We start from the raw sequence: 27101 nt of genomic DNA on the forward strand, positions 1-27101 counted from the left end.
TGGGGCAGGCAGATGTTCAGCTCTTTTGCGGAAAGCAGAATGAAAATCCAGGAAGTTGGTATCATGTATCTGTTTCTTTCTCTACAAATATGGTTCTTCTCTTAAAAGGAGGAGTGATATTCTTTGACTGCATGTATTTTAGTGGTACCGAAATGGTACCATCCATTACACTGATCATTAATCTTTAACATTTCTGAAGTAACTAACGGTTTTAGCCCAAAGTCTAATTTTCAAGGTCTTTTTATTTATAATGCAAAGACGAATTTAAATCGAGCATGAAACCATGTCGCTGTTTGTTTTATGTACTCTATATCCGAATAATCACATGAAAAATTAAACTCATATGGAATAGGACTATCTCCCTTTTAGTCCTCTGATGTGTTCTCATGTAAGAAACTTGAACAGGCCATAATTTCATAAAGAAATACTATTGAATACAAGAAAGAAAATAATTGAGCTAATTAGAAGGAATCCTAAATCAATTTGCTTCTAGTATGGGGTTCTGGTATATACCCCATATTATGAGAAAATATTCCTGTGTTGAACCCTAATATATCCCACCTTTGCCACCAAACTGCCTTATACGAATGAACCCAGATTTGCTTCAGGTTTGTTCGTATCATTCATTTAAACTGCTCCAACAAACAAATGTTTTGCAGCAGCTCTGCTGCAGGAGATGCTAACTCACAGCAGAAAGCCAGAAACCAAACAGATGGCAAGCTGTGTTTTAAATTGTCACAGTCAGTAGTTAAATGAACATCTGCCTTCAGTCTTACCTTTCTTGTTTTCTATTTGACCTACATTCTGTGATCTGCAGGAAAAAAAAAAATCGCTCTAAAAATCATGGGAAATGGTTCATGCTACTTTTGATAAACTTTGAATAAACAGTCCTAATACAAGTTTGTTAAGCCAAAATATATTGGAGTGTTAAGTTTGTTTAACCTTCTAACCAGTCAGTAGTTCTGGGAACAGAATTAAAATCTGTCGAATTTAAGAATTCCATGAACTCTCAGTTATTTTCTTTATGGTTGGAAAGATATGTCTGTAAGATTAAGATCAGTTCACTGAAGGAAAAAAAAATTCTTTAAAAAAGACCAAAAGAGATGAAAAACTACAAGAAAGAAACCTTTAAGTCTTAAAGATTGTTTTTTGGGTTTTGTTTTTGTTTTGGTTTAACTACAGAATCACAGAATCACAGAATGGTTGAGGTTGGAAGGGACCTCTGGAGATCATCTAGTCCAACCTCCCTGCTCAAGCAGGGTCCTCTAGAGCACATTGCACAGGATCGCGTCCAGGCAGGTTTTGAGTATCCCCAGGCAAGGAGACTCCACTACCTCTCTGGGCAACCTGTTCCAATGCTCTGTCACCCTCACAGGAAAGGAATTTGTCCTCATGTTCAGATGGAACTTCCTGTGGTTCAGTTTATGCTTGTTGCCTCTTGTCCTGTCGCTGGGCACCACAGAGAAGAGACTGGCCTCATCCTCTTGACACCCTCCTTTCAGATACTTGTACACATTGATCAGATCGCCTCTCAGTCTTCTCTTCTCCAGGCTGAACAGGCCCAGCTCTTGCAGCCTTTCCTCATAGGAGAGATGCTCCAGTTCCCTTCATCAACTTTGTAGCTCTCCGCTGGACTCTCTCCACTAGTGCCATGTCTCTCTTGTACTGGGGAACCCAGAACTGGACACAGGACTCCAGGTGAGGCCTCCCCAGGGCTGAGGAGAGGGGCAGGATCACCTCCCTCCACCTGCTGGCAACACTCTGCCTAATGCACCCCAGGAACCCTTTGGCCTTCCTGGCCACAAGGGCACACTGCTGCCTCATGCTTAACTTGTTATCCACCACCACTCCCAGGTCCTTCTCCGCAGAGCTACTTTCCAGCAGGTCAACCCTCAGTCTGTCCTGGTGCATGGGATTATTCCTGCCTAGGTGCAGGACCTTGCACTTGCCTTGGTTGAACTTCAGGAGGTTCCTCTCCGCCCACCTCTCCAGCCTGTCCAGGTCCCTCTGAATGGCAGCACAGTCTTCTGGTGTGTTAGCCTCTCCCCCCAGTTTAGTATCATCAGCAAACTTGCTGAGGAGACACTCTGCCCCTTCCTCTAGGTCATGGATGAATACATTGAACAAGACTGGACCCGGGGCTGACCCCTGGGGGACACCGCTAGCTACAGGCCTCCAGCTAGACTCAATCCACCTCACTGTCCACTCATCCGGTCTGCACTTCCCGAGTTTACCTACGAGGATGGGATGGGAGACAGTGTCAAAAGCCTTGCTGAAGTCCAGGTAGACAACATCCACTGCTCTCTCCTCACCTACCCAGCCACTCATTCCATCAGAGAAGGCTATTAGATTGGTCAAGCATGATTTCCCTTTGGTGAATCCATGCTGACTACTCCTGATCACCTTCTTGTCCTACATATGCTTAGTGATGGCCTCCAGGAGGAGCTCTTCCATCACCTTTCCAAGGATGGAGGTGAGGCTGACTGGCCTGTAGTTTCCTGCCTCCTCCTCCTTGCTCTTTTTGAAGACTGGAGTGGCATTTGCTTTCTTCCAGTCCTCAGGCACCTCTCTTGTTCTCCAGGGCTTTCTTCCAATCCTCAGGCACCTCTCTTGTTCTCCAGGACCTTTCCAACATGATGGAGAGTGGCCTAGCAATAACATCCGCCAGATCCCTCAGCACTTGTGGGTGCATCCCATCGGGGTCCATGGATTTATGGATGTCAGGTTTGGACAAATGATCTCTAACCCAATCCTCCTCCAGCAAGGGAGAGTCTTCCTTTCTCCAGACTTTCTCCCTGGTCTCCAGGGTCAGGAATTCCTGAGCGCTGGCCTTAGCAGTGAAGACTGAAGCAAAGGCAGCATTCAGCAACTCTGCCTCTCTGTATCCTTCATTAGCAGGGCACCCACCCTGTTCAGCAGTGGGCCCACGTTTTCCCCAGTCTTTCCTTTGCTACTGATGTATTTGAAGAAGCCCTTGTTGGTGTCCTTGACATCCCTTGCCAGATTTCATTCCAACTGGGCCTTAGCCTTCCTTGTCGCATCCCTGCACACTCTGACAATGTACCTATATTCCTCCCAAGTGGCCCGTCCCCTTTTCTGCATTCTGTAGACTTCCTTCTTCTGTTGGAGTTTTGCCAGGACTTCCTTGCTCATCGATGCAGGTCTCCTGCCCACTTTGCTGGACTTCTTACTCAGAGGGATGCACCCGTCTTGAGCCTGGAGGAAGCGATACTTGAATATTAACAAGCTCTCCTGTACCCCCCTTCCTTCTAGGGCCCTACCCCACGAGATTCCTCCAGGTAGATTCCTCCAGGAGATTCCTCCTAAAGAGGCCCAAGTTAGCTCTCCTGAGTTTTTTCTTGTAAAAAATTCAGTTTTGAAAGTTTGCTCACTTATCCCAAGGAAGCTAAAGAGGCATGAAACACAGAAAAGGCAGAGGTGTAATACTTCTTCTAGCTCCTGAGAGAAGAACAGATACTTGACAGATTGTTGTGAATGGGAAGAAAGACCAATCCTCAGTTACAGGACTTCTCCAAGTAGGAGAAGCATACAGATATCTGATGGAGAAATGGGTCTTTCAGGCTCCAAACAGACTGCTGATAGCATATCAACAGAGCATCAGACTAAATAGATTAGAAGGGTTGCAGATTATCTCAAGAAGATTACAGAAAGCTCATCCAAAGCAGGCAGTTAATATCTCAAATCAGTCATTAGGGATCAAGGAATGATTGCCTTAGGAAAGAAGTTTAAAAGGTTTAGATACTTCACCTTACTATCTGAACTTCCTTCTCTTTGACGTTCACCATTACTAGAAATGTCCACCCTTCTTGAAGTCTTTCAGTTCTAACGATTTTTTAGGCTTCCAGGGCAGCACAATAATCACAAAGGATAATAATATTTGATATGCATTTAAAGCATTTCAAGCCAATTCATAAGACATGGGCTACCAAATATCCTTATTACTAATTTTACAGATACAGAATAATCTGTCCAATACAAAGTCAAACAGCAAATAGGCAGCAGAGCTGTAGTAAACTACAGAACAAGCAACAGTGGAGGGGAGGAGCATGGCTTCCCAAATAAAGATGATTTTCAGTCCTATAGGAACACTGTTACATTTCTAAGACCCTTCAAAAGACACTAGCATAGTTCTCTGCAATGACACAGTAGCAACTATACAGGAAAACAAGGCTCCGTGAATAACTGTTTTTAGATTGACGGAAAAAAAAAAAGATCATATCAGGCAAATGAAAATGTTAAAGTTTTACTCACTGTAATGAAAAACATGCATTTCACCTACTGTGACAAAAATTTCACTTTCATTTCTATTTATTTGATGCATTTTTAACAAAATCAAAACCATGCCAATGTCTTATGCCTCCGTCACAAGATGCGTCCAGCGATGATCTTTTATCTTGTAGTCGGGAAACTAGCATGATCTGAAAGGGAGAGAGGGGAGGGCTCCGTGGCTTTGCCACATGAAGTACTATGACAGGTTCTGGGATGTTCACTTCGTATGTGACGGGGTAGATTCAAATCCAGCTTGGCAAGAAATTGCCCAGAGCATGGGGCTACGTGGGAATCTGAAGGGATTGTTGCAGTAGGTTAGACAGAGTATCTTTTTACCAAGCCTGCTTCCTGTATTATCAATGTATGCTTGTGGTCTCTATAAAAGCTAGTAACATTCCAGAGATCATGAACTCATAGAGTATGTGTGTGACTAGTGTCTGTTTAATGTTTAATTTGTAGTATGAGTAATTTCAAAGAGGGTTTAGGGAAATAAAGCATTCAGATCAGACTAATTAAACAAGAACTAGTGTTAATATCCTTTACTTATGCAAGGTATTCAGCTATGAATACAAAGCTATGAATGTACAAAAGACATGCATTCAGTTCTGCTTTGGGGCACAAGGGAAGAAAAAGTCATACGTCATTGAAACTGTATAGGCACCATGTGAGAATGGTAAAGGTGGCTGTAAAATAAAAGTGAGTAAGCGCATGGAAGTTGTCATCTAGAACTAAAGTATTTCATCTGGGGGATTAGTCATGAAAAGTAAATGTTTAACTCCTGAAGCTGATACAAGGTGCAATAAAAAGAAGCAGAAAAAAAAAGAACTGAAAAGCAGGAATTCAGAAAAGAATGCCCCAAAAGGGTAGACCCATAGGAGTTACTTCCCTAGCTTCCAGGCTAGCTTTAGATTTACAGTTTTGGGCCAGCATTCAGAATACCAGGTATTGCCTTGAGTTTTCTACACAACTGACCCAACATGAAGGATCCCAAACATCTTGGGGTGGGCTTTAAGATTTTTTTTCCTTTTTTTTTAATCTAAGTTAATAAAGGGTGCCATTAGAACTGCATTCAGATTTGTTTGGCTTGTAACTTACTGTTACCAGAATTTCAATTGCAGGTCTTAAGCCTGACCTTAAGTCCTGCTTAATCAGTCTTCCCCCCCACCGTGTATGTCTTATGTTGTGGGGGCAAGGAGAACTGTCCTGAAATGGGCAAATGTAGCACACACTTTCTCTCTGGATATAGCATACCCAAATAAAATGCTCCCTACAGGCACCTGAGGAGCCTTCACCCCAGAATGAACTTAAAGCATTCAGGGGCTGGAGAGTGTTTTGTGCCATAGTGGAAATTGTTTGTGCCAGTCTTTAAGGAGGAGTTATCCCTTAAAGGCAAAAACTAGCACCTCTTCTGCAAGAAGCGAATGCCCGAGAAGTAGCTTATAGCTTGGGCAAACCCTGAAACGCCTCTCAGTTTCTTCTTCTGACTCTTAAAAATTCTTTGTGCCAGTGAGAACACATAGGTCTGAAGCCTGTTGGCCATGGAACACCGAGTCACCACCTCTCCCCTGGCCCAGCAAATGTTTAAGAGGCAAAAGGACAGACTGAGAGACTGAAGAGTTTGAAAAGGAAAGGGTGACAGATAGGGTGACCTATCTCAGGATAATTTGCTCTGGATAGGACATTCTCCTAAGGCATTTTTAGATGCCTGCTCAGAATCAGATAGAAGTGAATTTGAACTGTGATGTCCCATACAAATCATGAATATTCCAGATAACTAGTCTAAACACTGCTAGGTAAAATAGGAAGAAGCAAGGAGCTGCTCATCCTCCTTGGCTTGTGACTCTATCCTGAAAAATGTTTGGAACGAAAATTATTGTGTGCATTTTGATATATTTGGGGTTGAAATCATTTTTATGGATAGACCTATTCAATTAAAAAAGGTTTTAGGAAGAGGGGGACTCAGTGTCAGCGAAGCTATTTTGTGATAAGCATCACACTGGGAAAGGGACTGATTTTCACCTTTTCCACCTGCTGTGGTAAATGAATGGTCTGTTTTTTAAAAATAATTTTAGAACACGCAAATGTTAAGAAACAGATGTTAGTGGACTATTAAAACACAGAGCTAAGTGATCTTTCCCCCCTCAAAGAAAATCCACATAAAAAAATGAAATTAGACTGCATAAATGATCAGCACACATGCATTTCATCATTTTGCTTATATACACAAGCTCTAAGTCAGGAATAAAGACTGAAATCTGCTACTTTTGCCAAGCACTACCTACTTTGCTCTGCTATTAATATCGCCTGTGATGCAAGCACTCCCACCCATTTCTGAGAACAGTGCAGGCAGTCTGATAACTCACAGGCTTCAGGCTGCCCTTATAAAGTTGTTCCACTTTTGCACACTTCCTCATACTGCTAGTTCCTCTGCAAAGATGAAGCTGCTCGTTTACTTAGTCTTGCTTAAGACAGCTCTGCTTGCTTTAACAAATGTCTTTGCAGTTGTTTTATTAGAAGAGGCAGAGGATGCTGAAGAACGAAAAGTTACTGCTACGTGTCCTATAAAGGTCAAAACTCATGGGAAATGTGATGAAGGAGAGGATTGTCCATATCAGATAAACCTGCCTCCAATGACCATCCAGTTACCCAAACAATTCAGACTGATTGAGAAGACTCTCAAAGAAGTTCAGACCCTTAAAGAAGCAGTAAACAAGCTGAGGAAATGCTGCCAAGATTGCAAGCTGCAGGCAGACGACAACCAAGAAAGAGACAGTAGTAATGAATTCCTGCTACCTAATGCAGAAAATCCAGAAGAAAACAGTAAAATCCAAGATAACAGAGTAAAGGAACTGCAAAGCAAAGTTAACAGAATGTCGACCAGCTTAAAAAATGCAAAGAGCCAGATTCAGACACTGCAGGGTCGCCTAGAGAAAATGAGCCTCATAAATATGAACAATGTAGAAAATTATGTTGACAGCAAAGTTGCCAATTTGACATTTGTTGTGAACAGTCTTGATAACAAATGTTCTTCTAAATGCCCAGCAATGCAACCAAGACCTGGTATGTAACCTGTTAATTCTTTATGCCTGTGTAAGCTTTCTGTGCGTTTTACAATTATTAGATAAAAGAATTCAATATATTTTAATCAAACAGATGTGCTATCCACTTCACAACGTAAATATGTGCTCTTTCAGTGTTTATATATACTCCTGTAAAACGTTTCAGCTGCCACTAGAGGGTTGCTGAGAGTTGCAGGTGTTCAGTTCCTCCTAGAATTTGACCTTATTATGGGCTTAAAGCATGAATTTTCAAAGGGCATTTTCTGTAATATAATTAGCAAACATGAACAATTAATGTATTATTTTACACCCTACACCTTCGTTAAGGATATTAAACATCAGTGAACTACATAATATTTTCTGCTTGGATGAAGGGGGCAATTATCCTTTTTAGCTGTGCCTTAGACAACTGCAACTATTTTGAAATGGTCTACAAATCATTATTAAACATGAAGTGAATCTAGTAAAATGTTTATTTTTTAACAGATGGATTATAAAATATTTTTCTACCATCACAGCAAATACCTGAAAAGCTTAGCTAAAAAAGCCTACCAATAGTACTCCTCAAATGGGTAATGCATGCACTTTAGCCCTTAGCAAGAATCTAATAGATCAGAAATATCTAACATATAAGAAATAATAATGTATCTAAGAAACAAAAAAATTGAAAACAGGTGTTACAGGTGTTACCTCTGACAAACACATTATTCTTTTACTTTTTAATGTCCTAATTAAAATCAAGATATAGATCCAATACTTTCCCCCTTATGTTCACCTTTATTTAAGGAAGAATAAAAAAAATTTTTGAAGTCTACCATTTTATGGAAAGCAAGAAATATTGAAAACAAGAATATTGACAATAGGAAATATTAACAAGATTGTCAGTGTATTCTACTACTTAGATATCATACATATGAAGATAAGGCTCTGCAGAGATAAAGCACTGAAAGATCAGACTACATCGAAGTTTTTAAGCCTCAGGTTTATCCAGGTTTAAAATAAAACTGTTCTTCTGTCTACCCAAAATGAAAATTGAAGGATCTGCAGATCGTATAGTGCATGTACAGCTGAAATTCTGAGTAGTATGAAAAGAGCAAGTGAATAATAATACAAGTACTACTTTTACTATTTCAGCAATCAGCTTAAATCAGTATAAATCAGTTTAATTCAGATCTAAAACCGTCACAAATAGAATGACTGTTATTCTGTATATTGATAATGGACAACGAATCAAATTTAGGTACAGTATTTCATAATAGACTAAAGTCATTTTAGTTATTTCTCATATCTCTTACTGAAATATTGGATCTTGTTCCTACCACATGATCCTGTATATATTCCTTATATATACAGTAAGCAATGCCTAAAAGTACTCATAACAGCAATACATACAGTATGAAAACAAAGCCAGGATAATAGCTACAGGTTTTTCCTATATAGGAACTGTTCCTGCTTCCACTGAAAGTAATAGCAAAACTACTGTTTACTTAAATAGGAATGGAATTGGATTATAAAAAGATTTTACCCAAAATGGTTATTCTCTGTCAACATCTGCTCTGAAACTTTGACCACTAAAGATCTTACACAAAGTTCAGAGAAATTAATGAGAATCTTTCAGTTTGGGACTTAGATTCAGCTTTTAAGCCTTTGATTCCTATACTGACATATAATATCTGACTATAGACATTCACATCTGAAAATGTTTACCCTGTTCTCTGGATATCAAAAGAAAATACTATCAACTGTCCCCTTCTGGAGTCTTCTTCCAAGGAAGACAAAGAAAAGGCACAAAGAAAAGCTATTATTAACTACTGTTAATAGTTAACAGTTAATCTGACCGTAATTCCTTCCAGAGGAGAGCGAGGGATTTCTTGTTCAAGATTAGCCTTCAGCAATTTGCATCCTTATTTCATGCTGCTAACTCCCATGCCACAGTCGCTCACCTACAAAGTGTGTACAGTATAAGGGCACTTCTAAGAACTCAAAGTTAAAGATATATGTAGGTTTGCCCATAAAGAATAAAAGAACATTTTTCTCTCTGTGTTAAAGAGTTTCTTTGTTATATACACAGATTTCTACGAGAGAATAAATTCTCACAGGATAACTCAAATTTACCTATAATTTCTTATATATTTAATAACTTCTACAATAATCTTCAGATGTTCGTTTCTTCCCAAAGTTGTCTTATTTTATCAAGGTTCTTAATGTTCTTATAGATGGCCAGTTTATCATACTAGTAAACAAGCAGTCCTGAGTCTTAACCCCTGCTGCAATCTGAAAACACTTCTTCCTTTCAAGAACATGGCCATAAACTCAAATCTACAACAGAAATGAACGTTGTCAAAACGGTGTTGACTCTTAACTCAGAGCTTCCGAGGGCTCGCTGTCTCATATTTAGGAACACGCAACTATAACACCATGCGTTCTGAAAATTGTTGCAGACAATGTTATTTCTAAATTAGTGGATTGAATATGGATTTATACTCTGCAGGAAACACCTGGGAATATTTTTCGTTCATGTAAAATACATAGGGAGAAAAAGCTGTGCTCATGGTAGGGCTGAACCTTTTCCTTACTTTAAAGCCAGCAGTGCCACAGACACAGGAAAACACTGTCACATTTCTAGCTTCATCTTTCTCAGAGTCATAGTGTTTTGACAATAGATGAGACAATTCTACTACTTTGCTTCCTGTTTCCTAAAGCACTTTAAAAAATTAAAGATTAATATGTTAAAAATTCCTAAGGATGTGATGTTCTGTGTCCAATGACGTTCACTGAACAATAACCAACCTAAAGTCATTCCCGCAGGTACACAGCTTTTCCTCTGACATACTTTCACATCAAGATTTATATTATAGACATAGTGGGATGATATATATTTAAATACAAAAAAGAGCAAGCCTGTGAACATGAAGCATTAGAAATATCAGCTTGAAGATACTGGGCTGAATTCACAGGAGGTAGCGGAGGGGTGAAGAAAAGGGCGCAAAAAAGGGAGAAAAGGAAAGGCAGCCAATCAAAATGCCCCCATGTCAAGCAGTTTTGATACAAAAGTCATGTAAAGGGTTTGACAGCCATCTGATCTAGACATCCTAGGTGGTATCTATTACAGAGTAAACCTGATGGAAAAAAGCTGTCTCCTCAGGAGAACTAAAACTGCCGGTAGCACTATTTCATATCTAGAAGTCTCTCTAATCCAAAAGGCTGAGCATGTGTTTGCATCTCTCTTAAACAGCTTTCTTAGGTTTGACTCATTAGATGTATTAAAGGCAGATGCAATTCAAGTCCAATATGATGGTACTGTAATGCAAAGCTTTGATTAACTTTTGACTTTTCCTACTTAATAACTGCAAAAAAAAAAAAAAAAGAAGGCACTTGGTAAGAGAAAGAGACTCCACGAAGCACAGACAACAGCATAATAAGAGTCTGCGCTGGATTTAAAATGTTCTGTATGCCACAGTCTGGAATGATGCTAACAGGTTTTGTTTATTTTTAAATTCAATTTGTGTTTATTTTAACACTATCTGTTTTTCCACCAGTTGTACAGATTATGCAGAGAGACTGTGCTGATTATTATATAGCAGGTAGAAGAAATAATGGAATCTACAGAGTTACCCCTGACCCCCAAAACAACAGCTTTGATGTTTATTGTGACATGGAAGCACTGGGAGGTGGCTGGACACTGCTGCAGCGGCGTCAGGATGGTAGCACCAACTTCAACAGAACGTGGAATGAGTACAAAAATGGCTTTGGAAACCTTAGCAGGGAGTTTTGGCTAGGGAATGACAAAATTCACCTCCTGACAAAGAGCCAGGAAATGCAACTGAGAATTGAACTCGAAGATTTCAATGGTATCAGAGAATATGCTAAATACCAACATTTCTATGTGGCCAACGAATATCTAAAGTACCGTCTGAGTGTTCATGGCTATAGCGGGACAGCGGGAGATGCCCTTCACTACAGCAAACATTACAACCATGATCAAAAATTCTTTACGACGCCGGACAAGGATAACGATAGGTATGCATCAGGAAACTGTGGAGCATACTACAGCTCCGGCTGGTGGTTTGATGCATGCTTGTCAGCCAACCTCAATGGCAAGTACTACCACAAGAAATACAAAGGTGTTCGCAATGGGATTTTCTGGGGTACCTGGCATGGTGTTTCTGACGATATTCCTAGCGGTTATCGGCAACCCTTTAAATCAGTAAAAATCATGATCAGACCCAAAAGTTTTGCGCCATAAATCTAGGCCTTTCTCTTAACTGGTTTGCATTGGATTGCGCTCAGAATTATACTTACTCAGTATTATACTCAGAATTCAAATATTCAGTTATGTTTGGCATAAAATAGTTCTAGAGAAATAACATATCTCCACATAAATCTTTAGAGATGGTTTGCCCTCTAAACTATTGCTAAAACTTAGCATAGGTTAAGTCTTGGTATTGCTACGTAAATATCCTAGGCATTGTGGTTGGTGCTTTTACTGTCTGTGGTATACTAGATTTTATAATGTAAAAGTTGTACACAGTCTCCTTTAGATTGTATCTGAATTAACACCTGCGTTTTCACTTGAAAATAACTGAGAAGCACATCTGATAACATACATCTGTTAGGCACTTAGAGTAAAACTTAGCGTCTCTTGATATGGCCCTATTTTTTGTATCATCTATGTTTCACAACCGCAAGCCTATGCCATGGCATAAGTATGACTTAGGAAAGTAGTGTGTATTATTATTTTAAAAGGATTAGGGAACATAAGACCACGTGGTTGGCTCAAAGACGCAAAAGAAGCCTTGAGGAAAAATTAGAAAAGGAAGATGATTCCTTTCGCCAAATAAGTTGGTGAAAGAATTGAATAAGAGCAAGTGGAAATAGTGTGTAGAGCACGTAAAGAAGGAGGACCCTTTTTGTTCCCGTCAATTCCTCTGTTCAGGCCTAATGTCCTATTCCTCCTCTGTGGGAGAAAGGAATGGTTATGTAGCTTATCGCAAACTTATATAGGTAGACAGACAGGTAGGAAGAAACAGCAGCAGGGATACAAGTCTTTGCATTAACGCCTCTAAATACATATAGGAATTTCCAGAACCATTTGCTTTCTTCTGAATCTTTTATGTAAGACAAATAATACAAGATGACTTTTGCAGAGACTCAAGCTCTCTCTTAAAAACTACTCACTACATGTACCATTAGAGCTTCAGTTACTTATAAGATTATAAAAAATTTGTAAAATTTTTTTTTTTTACTCGTTTTCTGAGTAGCCCTTTTTAAAGTCACAGAAACATGAAAAATCCAGTGGCAATTACATACAGGAAAGAAAATAGGTGAAGTACCTTTTTGTTCTAAAATATAACAGACGAAAACTAATCAAATGTTCAAACACTTCAGGGAGTACAAGCTAAAGATAATATTATTATAGCTCATATTTTAGATAGCAAGCATAAATTTGCCTACATAAATCTCTTGCCCACATTAGAAAGGACATCTCTCTACAATTAGAGTGACAAACATTCTGAGATGAGATGCAGTATTAGCGTATTATATTAGCAAAAGAGGTATATACCAATTTTGAGAAGGAAATAAACTACTAGGCCTGTATTTCCTTACCCGTAAAAGTGCGCCCTTTGCTGGCATAGGCTTGTTGGTTAAAGAAGCTATTTCTTAATGATGCTAAGCAACCGAGCGATGCCAATGAAATGGGTAAGCACATATCTGATCTAATACTTTACAGGTATGACCTTTACTGCTTTTTAAGATGATAACTAAAACTATTATAGTCACAAGTTATGTAAAATGAGCAACAGCGGCAATTACTAAATTGTAAAATATTAATATATATATTTTAAGGGAGTAAATACTTTGAAGGATATTTCAGTGCGAAGTGTAATTTGTTTTACTATGTTTCATTTTTAAAGATTAATGGAAGATTTTAACTTTGAGGTGTACAATCTTTGCTTGAGAACATGTTTTAAGTTTTACAGTATTTATTTTGGGATTAACAACAATTGTCTAAACCAAAAAAAACACTGACGAAATATTGGTTAGAAGAGCAAATATGTAATTGCATATGTTTATATTTCACCACATGGCAAGAAATGCACAATTTGCTCCTATTCATTGTATGGTAACTAGATAAGTACGACAATTATAGTATGTACAAGCTTCTACTTGAAAATGTCTTTTTCCTGCTAAGTTGCTGGAAGAGCAACTGTTATGTTTGGCATATCTTTGTATCTTATATAAAGGGAATTTTGTAAAAGAGAAATTTTAACAGAATAAGCAAATGCGACTAACATCGCCTACAAAAGCCTTGGCCAATCTCTTAAAACGGGAAGGAAAAGGCAGTGAACGTTGTTACACAAAGCTCACTATATGTACCTACCTGGAACTGTTGTAGCTGAGTTTCCATTAATACGTATTAGTTTTACAAAGTGTAACTCTATCTACTTGCTGGATCAAGCGTTATTTTAAAATTTTCCTTGGTGTAAATAAAGATTAAGACGCACTGTTGAGGCCTTACTACTGTCATAGGATTTTAAGTTTCTTTATGTGGACTATAAAAGAATCCTCAAAAATTGTTTCATTGATTTTATGTAAAAATTGAAGCAATAAACACAGCTCTAGTAAGATAACTTCAGATGGCCATGAAGAAGGCGACGCGATATGACGAGAGCGCCACGGAATTTTAAAATGGTGGTAACGAGAGCTCTTAAAGACACCCAGTTTATGACACTTCAGCTGCTAAATAAAAGCAAAGGCTGAAACCTTGGACAGCCATTTGAGACTACTTGTATTTTGGAGCAGAAAAAATTAATTGCCCATCAAGAGTTTACAAAGTCTGTATCTGTAATATAAAAGAGGAAAAGCAAAATCATCATTTTTATATATTACATACAACCTTTCAGATCACATGCAAGTTTCATCAAAGCATCTGAGCAGAAATAGTGCCCCAAATTAAAGCATGCAATTTTTCTACGCAAGTCAAAGCACTTGCTCTCTGCTTGAGGCTAAATAATTCAAAACACGTCTTTACATTTACAGAAAACATCTATGTAACAGAAATGATCATATGAAAATCTTTGTGGTTTTGATCTTGCTAATATTTAAATGCTGAATTTTAGTAAAGAAGATTACTAACAGCAGCCTTGCTAGCAAAATTCCTATGGGATTTTTCCAAAAAATAAAGGCACAACTCCATCTGTTGGATGTGATCAGCCAAGCAGACTAATTTCTTGGCTTTCCATGCATTGTTTAAACAACAACAACAACAACAGAGGAAAAAAAACAGAGAAGAAATGAAAAAGGAGGTTTGAAAGCACTGATTTTTAACATAGGTTTTATCTGCACTTTTTCATGGAAATATCAGTAGGTGTTAGCTCAGGGAAAGGCTTTCTTTAATGGTCTTTTTTGGGAAACACTGCAAAAGAGATTGATTTGAGAACGACAGGTAGTTCTGTAACAGGTAGTTTGACACTTTGATGGAAAATAAATATTTGCATTTATGTGATATTTTCAAAGGAAATTAACATAGTTCTCAAAACCACACCTAGAACACTGTGTTTATAACCTAATCCACAACCTATCTTTTTAGGAAAAAAAAACATGCCAAATTTACTTAGCTTCTATGGTATGTCACAAAAAAATCAAAACAGCAAGGATGCTATTGGAAAGTTTTCACAGAGAAAAAAGAGACAACCGGAAGCAAAAACTGGCCTACCAAAAAAGAGATTTGAAATATATTTTTATGAACGCCTCCTATCTTCTTTTTTGGGAGATGAAAGTAATATGCCTTATACGGGCCTGAAGAAATTTACATACGTTTCCAAGAGAAATGGCTGAGCCAGACCATCTCTATAGTCCCTCCTAACTGCAAACACCCCACTTAAAGTGCGATGTTTCATTCACAGCTTTAACAAAACTTTTATGGAGTTAAAGTACTTCTGCCAGAAGTGAATTTGGCCATGACCCCAATGCTAACTAGAAACAGAAAACAGCATTTTAAGATGATGTGTCTAATTCAACCATAACAGAAGTCACAAGAATCGCGTGTGAATCAATATATGAGTAAAACAAGAACCTGTTTGGAAAATAATCAATAACTGGAAAAATGACAACACCCTCTTACTGAATTATGTTCATATAATCAAGACAAGTTGTAAGTCTAATTAATATTACACGCCTACCCAAATAGCATGTTAACATTTAGAATTTCACGGTAGAAAATAAGTACGTTTTACACACTTATTTCTGAGCATCTATGCTGAGTCAATGACTTTTATGGAGAAGCAGGATCTACTTTGAGAAACAGAAATTCTCATCTCTCTACTCGGACAGACTATAAATGTCCCTCTGCTTACCTCTGCAGCTCAGTCTCTACATGCTAGATCAAAAGATAATGGATTCTTCCTTACGCAGATCTTTAAGGCTCGTTCATTAAGTAGTACTTGGATAGAGATTTTAAGAATAAGTAAACTAGAAATAATTCACATTTTTAACATTTAAGGCAACCAAATCTGTAGAACAGATGATCCTCTATCATGGGACGTTTTTCTTTTAAGATTTAATTCTTATTTAAACAAACATTAACTGCTGAAAGGTTTCTGGCCTGCATTACGCACATAGACAAAAGGATCGCAACAGTCCTATAACTGACGAATGCACGTCCAGCTAACGGTGCTCTGGCTTCATCACCACACAGCTATGCCCGTAACAACGTCAGATGCCAGCGCCAGAGAGACTCACCAGTTTTAGCACGAGTTTGTCCTATTTTGGAATATCAGCTCTCGGGTGCATATTGCAGGTGAGAAAAGGGGAAGAGGGAGACAGCTTTGGAACAATAACATGCTTGTCCTTTGAAGTGTTATGAGTCTTGAAAATTTGTAAGAAATGCAAGTAGGTACTGCAATTAAAAATTACTCCTTCTCCGAGCCGCGCAGCTTTAGGGAGCTGTGTTTCCTCTGCGTCCCTACACCAGACCTGCACTTGACTTCATAATGGCAGAGAAGAAACAACACATCATAAACGGTGACTGCTTTCAAATGCGCTTTTTAGAACTCAACAAAAACACTGCCTGCTTTGGGGTAGTCTGCATATACTCGACAGCTTCCTGCCTTCATCTACTCACAATCTCATCTGCTAGAGGCAAGAAGAATCTCTCGGTAGAAAGTGTATTTACTTTGGGTCTGTTCGCACTCCTACTGTTTAAAGGCAATTTTGCTTCTGTAAATTCTCCCCACTACTTTACAGCTTTTAATAGGAGCTGCCACCAATCAGAACAAGTAATTTTCCTATCACAACCACAGACTCTAGTTTACAGGCACATTACCATCCCTAGCTGACTCCTCAAGTGACCGTGTCAACAAAGTAAAAAAAAAAAAAAATTATTTAATTAGCAGTTAGATTCCTATGGGTGCATGTGGAGGCAACATCTGTCTCTCCTATCTGTGCCAACATATTTATACAGCTTTCTCGTTGTGCCAGGAGCCTTTAAAGCATGTAACATGCAGAGTGTGCCAGGATTAGCTTCAGTTTGAAAATGTCGTTTGCAGCCAGCAGCTGGGTTAAGATTTTTATAGCTTTGATGCAGCATACACACTTCTTCAGAGTACTGAAACATATTCACTGTTATGGCTACCATGCAAGATCATATAACGAGCATATTCTATAAGAGTAGTAAGCATAGTACAGTATATATAAGCTAATAGAGATTATTTTAAATTTTCAGATGTTTAAATTTGTCCTCTTATATTAAAAAAAGCATTTCTGAGTCTACCAAGCTAGCTTTTCTACAAAATTTTCCTTTGAAGAGTTATATAAACATTCTCTTAAAAAAAGGAGAGTTGGTTACACCTATCATGTAGAATCTAAGTAAGGAGAGAATTAAAAAACAGTTTTGTTAGCCAAAAAAAATTGTAAAAGCCTGTATTTCCGAGAGAGCACCATGTCAAAATGCCATCTGAGAAACACATAAAATACTGATTCTTAGTATTTATATTTGAAAGACGTAGCCAAACCTTATGTGACTTTCTCTTCTTTCCTGCAGCAGAGAAGCATGAGAAAAAAGAAAAAAAAGAAAAGTAATTGCTTTTTTTCCCTTACACTCCACTCAAACATTTAACAGATGCATCATTCCATGACTTTAAAGCTCTTCCAGCTAACAGACCCACACGATTCAGCTTCAGATTAGCAGAAGTAAAATTTGCTTGAGAAGTCTCTGTCACTATATTGAACTTCTTTAACAAGCACATCTCATCTATCATTTTGAGCCATTTAGAAAAGGGTAATCCCACTGAGACCTTGCTCTATGCTTCTCCTAGGACCGGGATTGCGGTTAACATTCCTATTAGCAGTTCACTGTTTTTGGCCATTGGGCAAGAAGTTCATTAATCTCAGAAAGATCACAAGATTCAAAACAGTGATGAAAAATATTATTTAGTCACCAGTCTGAGAATGTTGTGAGAGGTTCTTTCTGCTTCCTCCCGGGTGGTGGAAATAGGATGCTTGGACATTGACAGAAACAAAATGTCAGGTAACAGTGACAATTTCAATCGAAAAAAGCAGCACAAATGAAAGATTTGGTGGTGGCTTCAAACAGCATGCACAGTGCGCATTATCTTCATAGGTTATGAAGTACACCAGTCTGTAGCAGACACTTCAGAGAAGTCTCTCAAAGGAGTTCATTCTTCAGGTTCAGATTTAGCGCCTAAATGGGCAGTGTTTGTTAGCAGAAGGGTGTTACCATGGTACCTACCAAACAAGGTATCAGCTCACTGTAACTGGCAAATAGTAAAGCACCTTTTACTCAGAAGTAAGGTATTTTATTGGAACAAAAAGCTCCCTAGTAGCGTCCACTAGAGTCAAAGACAGAGACGTGCAAGATAAAAGTTGTGGCATGTTTTTTTCGGTATTGTTTTTGAAACAGATGTATACATTTGAGAGAAACAACAACTGCCTTTCTAACCCAAGAACATACTCACAGAAGGAAGAGAAAGAAAAAGCACCCCACGGAAAAGCTCAGAGACGTTGTTCTTGAATAAATTCTAGCAAGAACTGCTTGCCTATCGTTAACTGAAAAAGACCTGGAATTAGGGGAGGTGACCTTCCTAACATTTTATTTCTCCTTTTTTTTTTTTTTTGTAGAAAAGGAGGAGTGTGTACATAATTTATAAATGAACAGGATTTACTAAACAGAATACATATATACGTGTGTGTGTGTGTGTGTGTATATAAAGATACTTGGCTCCATAATTTATTTCTCATCCTAACTGAAAGAACCCACAGAATTCTAAATTTTGAATAGTCAGTTTAATCAAAAGATGAACTAAAGATGAACTAGTAGGTTTTGCGCACAATTCATCAACTTTATCAAATCTTTGAAATCTTGTAAAGATATAGTGGAGGGACAACTGTTCCCAGAGCATGACTGTTGATAACTCACTTTCAGATTGGAAAGATACATTGAGTAGGACTTTTCTTAGTGTCTGGGATCATACTACGCTGTTAATTGTTATATATATATATATATATATAACAGAAAGATTAAGCATCAGAAAAGCATTTGAGGAACACTCAAGAACAACTTGAGTGTCCACAGGGAAAAAATCCTACTGCAGCGCAAGGAAGGGCAAACAGAATTAAAGTGGGCAGGAGGCGATTTGTTCACTGTGTTTACAAAAAGCTGTTGTCAGCTTTTTTTAATTTTCCTTCTGCCTCATTTAGTCATCTTGAGCATTTAATCTAGTTTCATGTCATGTTCTGCATTTTTTCCTCAGATGGCAATTTCAGTATTTTCAGTCCTGTTTTAGCAGTAATAGTAGTGTTGCAGTAAAGATAAAGTGAGAAAGTTTTGCAGAAAGAAGTAAAATCTTTTATCATACCATCTTTCAGAAAAAAATAAATTTGCATGCCAAGGACAAATATGTATTTAGATCATTTTGCTGTGGCAAGTTGCTAGTAGAATATTCATTTTATATAACTACTGGTATTTCTTAAAGTTTAGATAATGTATGTCTCATAAAATTCAATATAATTTGTTTTACAGTTTTTTTTTAGAATTAAATTGCATATACATGGTCTAGGATGCACCAAATTCAAAATGACAGCAGCATAGATTATTCTATCTTAACATAACATTTACCTAAGTAATATATTTATTTCATTGTAACAGATACTAGACTATGCAGTTTTCTACTAAAAGTAATAAACATCATCCACACTGATTTATTTCTCATCGCTCACACTAGAAGAAAATCAGATATCAGGAAAGAGTCATTAGATAAGAAACGCAATCAGAAGTGCTATAGCAAGGATCTTTATTTCATAACAACAAAGGCTACAAGAAGTGGAAAGTTCATTTTATGAATGTATAATAGTTCTCTAATCAATAGCAGTGGAAGCACTGAGTTAGGTTGATGTCATCTTGGTAATAAATAAAAACATTTGGCGAAAAGCAGCAAGTCACGATGGACTGAGTGGCTTTTGTTCAAACCTCCATCCCCTTTTCAACATTTTTACCAACCCCAACAAGGCTAAACAATGTTACCATGTGTTATTAAAAATGAAGAAGAGACATTTGTACATGGTAGACTTTTTGCAGCTATCTGCTGCTTACATGAGATAATCAAGACTGGTATGAATGGAAGGTTTACTGCCAGAAGGACTATTATCTATTCTCAAATAAATCTTAAAATACTAAAAGGTGTTCCTTCCAATAAGTATTTGTGATTGTAAATGACTAGCCAGTCATTTGACAATATGATTCTGTTTCAGTGGAAAATTCTTGAAAGACATTCCAGGAGGCTGAAGCCAGTATCAATGCAGCAACCTCTATGGTGACCTAGGTCATATATTTATTTCTGATTTGTGTTTAAAGTTCAACAAAGAAAAACACGAATGTGTCAGTGGAAGAGAAGAAATGTGAATAAGGGATGAAATGCCCAAATGACTCATAAAGCACAAGTACTAACTGCTAAAAAGTATAGTAAGAATAAATGAGTCAACTAGTTCCCTTTTAAAAAATAATTAATGACAAAATGACAGAAAGAGCTCATTATGAAATCTTATGCAAATTACTTACTTTGATTTTCCACTGCAAGTATTTTCCCAAGTTGGGAACAATTTCTAATACCAAAGTTATCCTGTATTTCCCACTAATGGCTTACAATGTTATCTGAGTTAAGCAAGTTGGCCTTACATTTTACATGTGGAATAACCTCCTTGGATAGACTGGGGAGGGGGAGAGAGGGGAAAAAAAAAACAGTCAAGTAATTTGGCCATTTTCTAGAATGTGGCTAGAAAAATATGTTTTCCCAGTGATTAAAAAGAATGAAAACAAAACCAAAAAGTAGAATGTATTTTAGACTGTTATATCATTTAGTTTTATTTTACTTTTGTTGGGGGGTGAAGATATATTGAGGCAGGCATATCCTTCCTGTTGACATACCAAAGATTCTACCACAACTGAAAGTCTATAGAAAAAGTGTGCAAGTACCTGGGTGGGGGAGGATTCTATCGTGTAGAAACCCACTGAGGTTCTACACAAATTGTTTTAAAAAATAAAAAATGACGTTTTTTTCTGTATTTATATCTCTTAGATAAAAAAAACATACTTGAATAGCTAGTATTTTAATCTTAACATCTGTGCAATTTTGTGAAAATGAAAAGACAGATTAGGTTTCTAGTTAATTCCAACTGAAGAGATTCTTTTTTCAATGCTATGTTTTACCAAACTTTTACTTATTATTCTATTAAAAAAAATGCCATTAGGACCAGGTTTTAAGTGAAGGCATACATTTTCACCTTCCACTGAAATTACATTCTTAGATAAAGTGTTATGCTCTGGAATCCAGTTGATCATAAATTAATGAAAACTGGAACAGCTGATGAAAATACCGTTTCATCTATAACTTTTCTCTTCCTTTACTTCTCCCAACTTCCTCCATGGAACTTTGCTACAGTTTAGTTTTATCTTAATTAAAATGGATCCATATGAACTAGCTAGGCAAACTGTTTCTTTAAATGCACAAATGATCCTTCGCAACTGCATCAGATGCAAATGGTGCTGTCTGGTTTTACTATTTGGCCTCTGTTGGAAGCGCTAAGATTAAGCGATTTCTCTGAACTGAATTAGGCATTTGGAAAAGCTGCACATACTATAATATTCTGTGTTTATTCTGATTGTTTAAGGTTCTTTTTACTAGTGTGTGCTGTTTGCAACATAAAGATTCTATACTGCTGTAGTGAATGCAGATGATGCTGTAATTTGACTTGCAGTAAATAAAATAAGGTGTAAAAAAAAAAACAACCCCAAACCAAAATCCTCTCACAATTTTTAGTCCAAGATATAATTACTACCAAGTTAAACCGCCATCGAATCATTACACTGTTTACTGCTGTATTAATGTTTTAAATTCTAAAATATTTCTGTTATTTCAAAAGTTTTCTTAACTCAGAAAATTCTGCAAAAGAAACTAGGTTCCAAAAGATTTCTTCTGTCATTATTAGTGATTAGTGCTTCAGAAGCCATCTAGCTTGGATTTTTCCTGCACCTATTCAGCCTTTCTAAAAACTATCATGCAATTGCCTCTATAGCTAGAAAGCTACAAAAACAAAATCTGTCTGTTCTCACTCCCTCAAGGCCACGTTCACTGGAAGAAATAACATAGATCTCTCTTAAGCGCACCATCCCCAGCGAGACGTATATGCCCTGTGTATGTTTCACAAAACATTCTTATCACCTAATAATTACAGAGGGATAAGAAAGGAAGCTATGGCTAGCATATGGCAACAACCTTCAATTATTAACAATGAAATATATAGTACAAATTCATTGATTTTGACACCATATGTAGTGCTAAAGACAGAGAAAGGGTACATGGTACCTCATCTAAACACTGAAATGCAGGACTTGCTGTTATATCAATGGATCCTTCATCTTGGGCATAAACTGTTGGAGCTAGAGCAGAGAGAGGTTCCTCCTTCTCAACTTCCAGTTCTGTGTCACTGTAAGAACTTTCTTCACCAGCTTGACTCATTTTTTGAAATTCTAGGAAGTAACAAAAAGCAGTTAATCAGATCCTGGGATATACATGACTATTCAAGATAAATTATGTGGTGAAGAGAAATAAAACATCAACATGCGAGACCCACATTCAAGCAATAAAGGTCACAATGTGAACAAGACAGATTACAACTTCACAAGAGACTTATAAGAGGCTATACTATCATTCTATCATTGCATGAACATTATAAAAAATCCTCTAGTACTCAGTTATGTTATCATTTTGTAAATGTTAGAGAATGCTGAACACAATATTTCTTAAAGAACAGGCATTGAATTATAGAAAGATTTAGGCTAGAAGAGACCTCTGGAGTCATCTAGTCCAGTCTACTCAAAGCAGGGCTAACTTCAAAGCTAGATCAAGTTTGTCAGGGCTTTGAGCAGCTAAGTTTTAAAAACTGATCAATCGTCAGACTTCTCTAAGGTGTGTGAAAATGGAGAAGTGGGATGGGGAAAAGGAAGGTGGAATATAAGGGGACACAAAGCTCCTGCTATCTTGAAAAGACACAGCAATGCCAAACAGGTCAGTAATTGTCATTATATCAAACAGCCAATTAATAGCTGCCAAAAACATCTTCTGGCATAACAATATCTTAAGAGCTCTGCATATTCAAACGAGTTTTAAAATATTGACCTTTTGCATGAAGGCAGCACAAGAGGCAAACGTTTCAGGAGGAAGACATAACAGAAATAGGATCATTGAAGAGAGCATGTAAGAGACACACTGAGCGTTTTACAGAGGGAAGAGAGGGGAAGAATGTCTTGTGCAGCACACGGAAATCTTGCCATGACATAATAAGATTGTGAGGCTATGGTGTATTTGTAGAGTAAAATAGAAAGGAAACTGTAGGGAGGACATATAGGGAAGGATTCAAGAAGTCCTTCATAAATTCACTAAAGTTGGCCTTACATGCAATGAACGGGCAACTTCCCTAAGCATCACGATATTTTAGCTCAAAACTTTAGGAGGAGGATTACCAACTTCTGCAAGTGTTCACCTGGCAGCAGCAGATCTTTCTGGAGTAACTACTAGGCAGAGAACTTTGTATTTTGCTATAGTGCAAAGTCACTGTAAAACCCCTTATCAGTTGCCAAAGATAGAGAACTCCCATCAAATTAGTCAGTCTTGACATCTTGCCAGCCTTTCATGTAGTATATGAGAGACTTTTCTCTTTTAAAATGGAACTCTTAATTTTGACTCCCTTTGGTTTAGAATAAAAACTGTAGTAAAATAGAGAACATCACAATATTTCAAACAGCATATATCAGCTTCCCCTATGAAACAACCAGAGTAACTTCACATTTCAAAGTCAGAAAGATAACAATTAAGAAAAATATAATTTATTTTTCCAATTATGGCAGGAAGAAAGGATATTAAAAAGTTATACTGTCTGTATCCGCCTTTTGACGAGTCACTTTCATCTATAAAGGTAGTGAAACTTAGACTGGTAAGTTTATGACTTTCTTCAGTGTTGTTTGGAATTCCTTCAAGAACATTTTGACTTTTAGAGAGATTTCAGCAGCAGCATTTGCTTATGGAAAAAAAAAAAAAAAAAGCAATTTCATGATCTCTCCTAGAGGAGTCAAAACATTGTGAAACAACTGTAAACAGCAAACAGGCCAAGAAATAAACTCTGAAATACTGTACATAAACATTTATAAACAGAGTCATTTTTCATCTATAAAGAGCTGCTGAACGTTTTAGAATATGCATTTCATGTTCATGGCTGCTGCTGTTTTGCTGGTACTGCTAAACATATTGAGGAATTTAGAAGGAGGAAAAAGTTCAGTGGAAGAAGTTCTAAGCAGAACAGTGCCAAAAAAAAGAGAAGTTAAGGGGTGTAGGCGTTTCTGTTGATACTTGTGTAGGAAACATACAGTTGACACCAGTCAAAAAATACCTGAGTTACAATCCTTTGCAGTACAATGGTACAAAAGAGTCCTCCTCAAAGACTCCAGATTGCTGGGGAGAGACAGAACAAAAACAACCCTCTGAATCTGAAAAGCTTAGATAATGGTAAGATAAGAGACAAACAGTGACAAGTGAGACGGAGGAAAAGAATGAGACAGCCTTAACTAGTGTGATAAACATTGGCCTCCACTTCTACAGAGGAGGAAGAGAAGAGAATTGCCTTTTCAAAATATTAACAAGTGGTACTACAGCAAGAGATATGTACCATGTGACACTAAGTTTAACATTCTTCAATTAGCTATTATATAACTAAATTTAAAGACCAGCTTATAAGAAATTAGATATATAAAGGTCAAAAAGCAAAATGGAAAAATTGTATTTATTGCTGTATCTGGTAAATAAACAGTCTAATTCAAATAGAAATGAAAGTTGGAATTATTTTTACATTTACATAATAGTTCAACCAATATGGATGTTTTCAAACTGTAGAAGTGCAAAAAAGCCCCAAGGCCTTGCTCTGACTCAGAACTGCAGAGAGAGGGAATTACTAGTCAGTTTTGGAAGCCAGGTCAAACCAGGTGGAGAACCATCATGTGTAACAGCTTCAGGAGAGCAATAAAGTCTGAACTCAGACTCCTAAGACTACCTGCGCCATCTTTTCTTCAGTACCTCTCTAGCAAACGGCAGTGTTAATATACAAACCAGTGCAGAATCCAGACAGGTCATTCTCAGCTGCACTGGCCCTTTCCAGGCTGAGGATTGCAAAAAGTAATAAAATCCCATTCTGAACATGAAAGGGTACAGCACTACGTATGAAGATTCATCAGCTAGATTAATTAAGACGACACCAAATTTATAGAAATCTCACTGGCAAATCTGCACTTTACGGCTCAATTTCATTAATGTATACTGATGAATCCCTTTAACCTAATCCCTTGCACTTATAAAATTAAACAGAAAAAGATTCAGGCTCCGAAACGTGCAAGTAACATTTTGCTAAAATTCCCGGTCACCTAGTTTTATTCTTCAGGCTCAAGTTGAACATGCTCTTTTCTTTTAAGTGATCACAATGAAAAAAAAAAATCATGAAGTGCACTAATTTTCTTTGTCGCTGCCATGAAGTTAAAAGCATGCATTCATTGTTAAAATAATAAGACATGATTTACACTGTTATTACTAGAGGTAAAAACTGATGGATGCTGATGACTATATGCTAAAATAACGCCCTGTTTATTATTTTATTAAAACTTTTGTATGAACGTACATTTAAGATAACTTACAATTTCAATCTGATAACGCCAGGTCAGATTATGAAGTCATTTAAAACAAGAAGCAGTTACCGGTGCAAGTAATTAGCTGATTAGCTGCACTCATGGGAGTAGCTACTTACTAATATTAGACCCAGGCTCATAACTGATTTACTGATCATACATTCATTATACATTGACAATTTCCTTCCTGATGGAAATGATCAACTCCTTCATATATTCCCTTACTCATTCTCTGTTGCCACACAAAACTGATCTGTTTCAGTTAAGCCAGGTTAGTTAAATTGATGTAAACATGTCCATATCCAGCTGTATCGGTAGTAGATGTTACGTATCACAGCTGCATGTTATTTCCCTCTTTTGCAAGAGGTGATGACTTCCTTCTCCTCCAACACTGGTCTGCCAGAACACTTTTATGATTACTTTCTCAGGCAAAATCAACTAAGAAAGCCTGAGGAATTTAAATTAATAATCAGAATTAAATTGGCTAACTTTGCGGGAAGTTAGTTAACGTATTCCCATCTGCTCTTCTGGCAGAGAGGCTGGCAGGTGGCGGAGGCAGTACCCTGGGTGGGGAGGCAATGAACAATATCTCAGCTGAAGTCTGGGCATGGTACAGGATGTTTGTCCGTATCTTCCAGCTACCTCTGGCACACAAATCTTATCCAAATAAAAAACAACTCTGGAAATAAGATGACTGACTTAGCTTTTTACACTGAACTAGTTAGAAAAAAAAGTTATGTAATTTAGTTAGAACATCACAATGGTAATATCTAGACAGACCAAAAGCCAGTTTAACTCAGCCAAAACTGGGGAGAAGTAAAAGTATACACCAACCTCAGTACAGTGTTGCTTCCCTGAACTCGTCTACTCTCCCCTGGAACTCATGGAAAACTTGCAATACCCATAAAACCTGGAGAAAGGGAGTACCTCACTTTACCCCTCACTCTGCATGATGTGAATAACCGGTTCTTTTTTTTGGTTTCTTTTGGATCTGGCTCCCATCAGCTTCTTTTCATGCTGCCTAGTTCTGGTACTGGAAGAGCCACTGAACCATCAAGTCCCTTCTATGCCACCAAGTGTTTTCTAGCATTGTATCCTCATTTGTCAGTCTTTTTTCTAGGCTGACACATCCCAAGCTACAATGAAAGCCTTTCTCTACCTTTTACTGTCCTTGTCAGCCTTCTCACTTTTTCCAGTTCTACCATATCCTCTTCTAGGAGGAGAGAAGGGGACAGATGAGAACTACGGATAATATTGACAACATAGGCGTACGATGGATTAAGAAAACCAATGGCATTGTGATTTTTTTTCTTCATCCCCTACAATTACATTTCCTAATGCTTCTTTCCTAAAGTTAAACTGATCCAGTGCAACATGTAAACCATCTTTTAAGTAGCAGAACTTCTGTTTTAACTAGGCAGACCCTTGTGTTTCAGCCTGATGGGCTGTGTCTTTAAACTACAAAGCCATGCCAAGACTACATGATAATTGAAATTACATGGTATACAGTT

At 37.6% G+C, this 27101-nt stretch overlaps 2 protein-coding genes across 3 annotated transcripts in view; one reads left to right on the top strand and one right to left on the bottom strand.

The window, feature by feature from the left end:
• Positions 1-27101, bottom strand: part of CCDC146 (coiled-coil domain containing 146) — an 87849-nt gene that overhangs the window by 57094 nt on the left and 3654 nt on the right. The window contains exons 2-3 of one of the 2 annotated variants that reach the window (XM_068926831.1): positions 24309-24370; positions 22229-22392 (exon numbers count right to left, since the gene is read on the bottom strand). In XM_068926831.1, the coding sequence (XP_068782932.1) occupies positions 22229-22392; positions 24309-24370 (226 nt within the window). The remainder of the gene's footprint in view (positions 1-22228; positions 22393-24308; positions 24371-27101) is intronic. The other variant, XM_068926927.1, reaches the window with a different exon arrangement.
• On the top strand, positions 6600-17446 carry FGL2 (fibrinogen like 2). The gene is made up of 2 exons (XM_009669445.2): positions 6600-7350; positions 10889-17446. Exons 1-2 carry the CDS (start codon positions 6600-6602, stop codon positions 11593-11595), a joined length of 1458 nt encoding a protein of 485 aa, XP_009667740.2. The 3' UTR covers positions 11596-17446.

Source organism: Struthio camelus, chromosome 1 (genome assembly GCF_040807025.1).
Source record: "Struthio camelus isolate bStrCam1 chromosome 1, bStrCam1.hap1, whole genome shotgun sequence".
In the NCBI taxonomy this organism is placed as follows: Eukaryota; Metazoa; Chordata; class Aves; order Struthioniformes; family Struthionidae; genus Struthio; species Struthio camelus.

Coding starts and splice junctions, on each gene's coding strand:
- FGL2 (XM_009669445.2), top strand. CDS start 6,600: ATGCAAGCACTCCCACCCATTTCTGAGAACAGTGCAGGCAGTCTGATA. Junction 7,351..10,888: donor AGCAATGCAACCAAGACCTG/GTATGTAACCTG, acceptor TTTTTCCACCAG/TTGTACAGATTATGCAGAGA.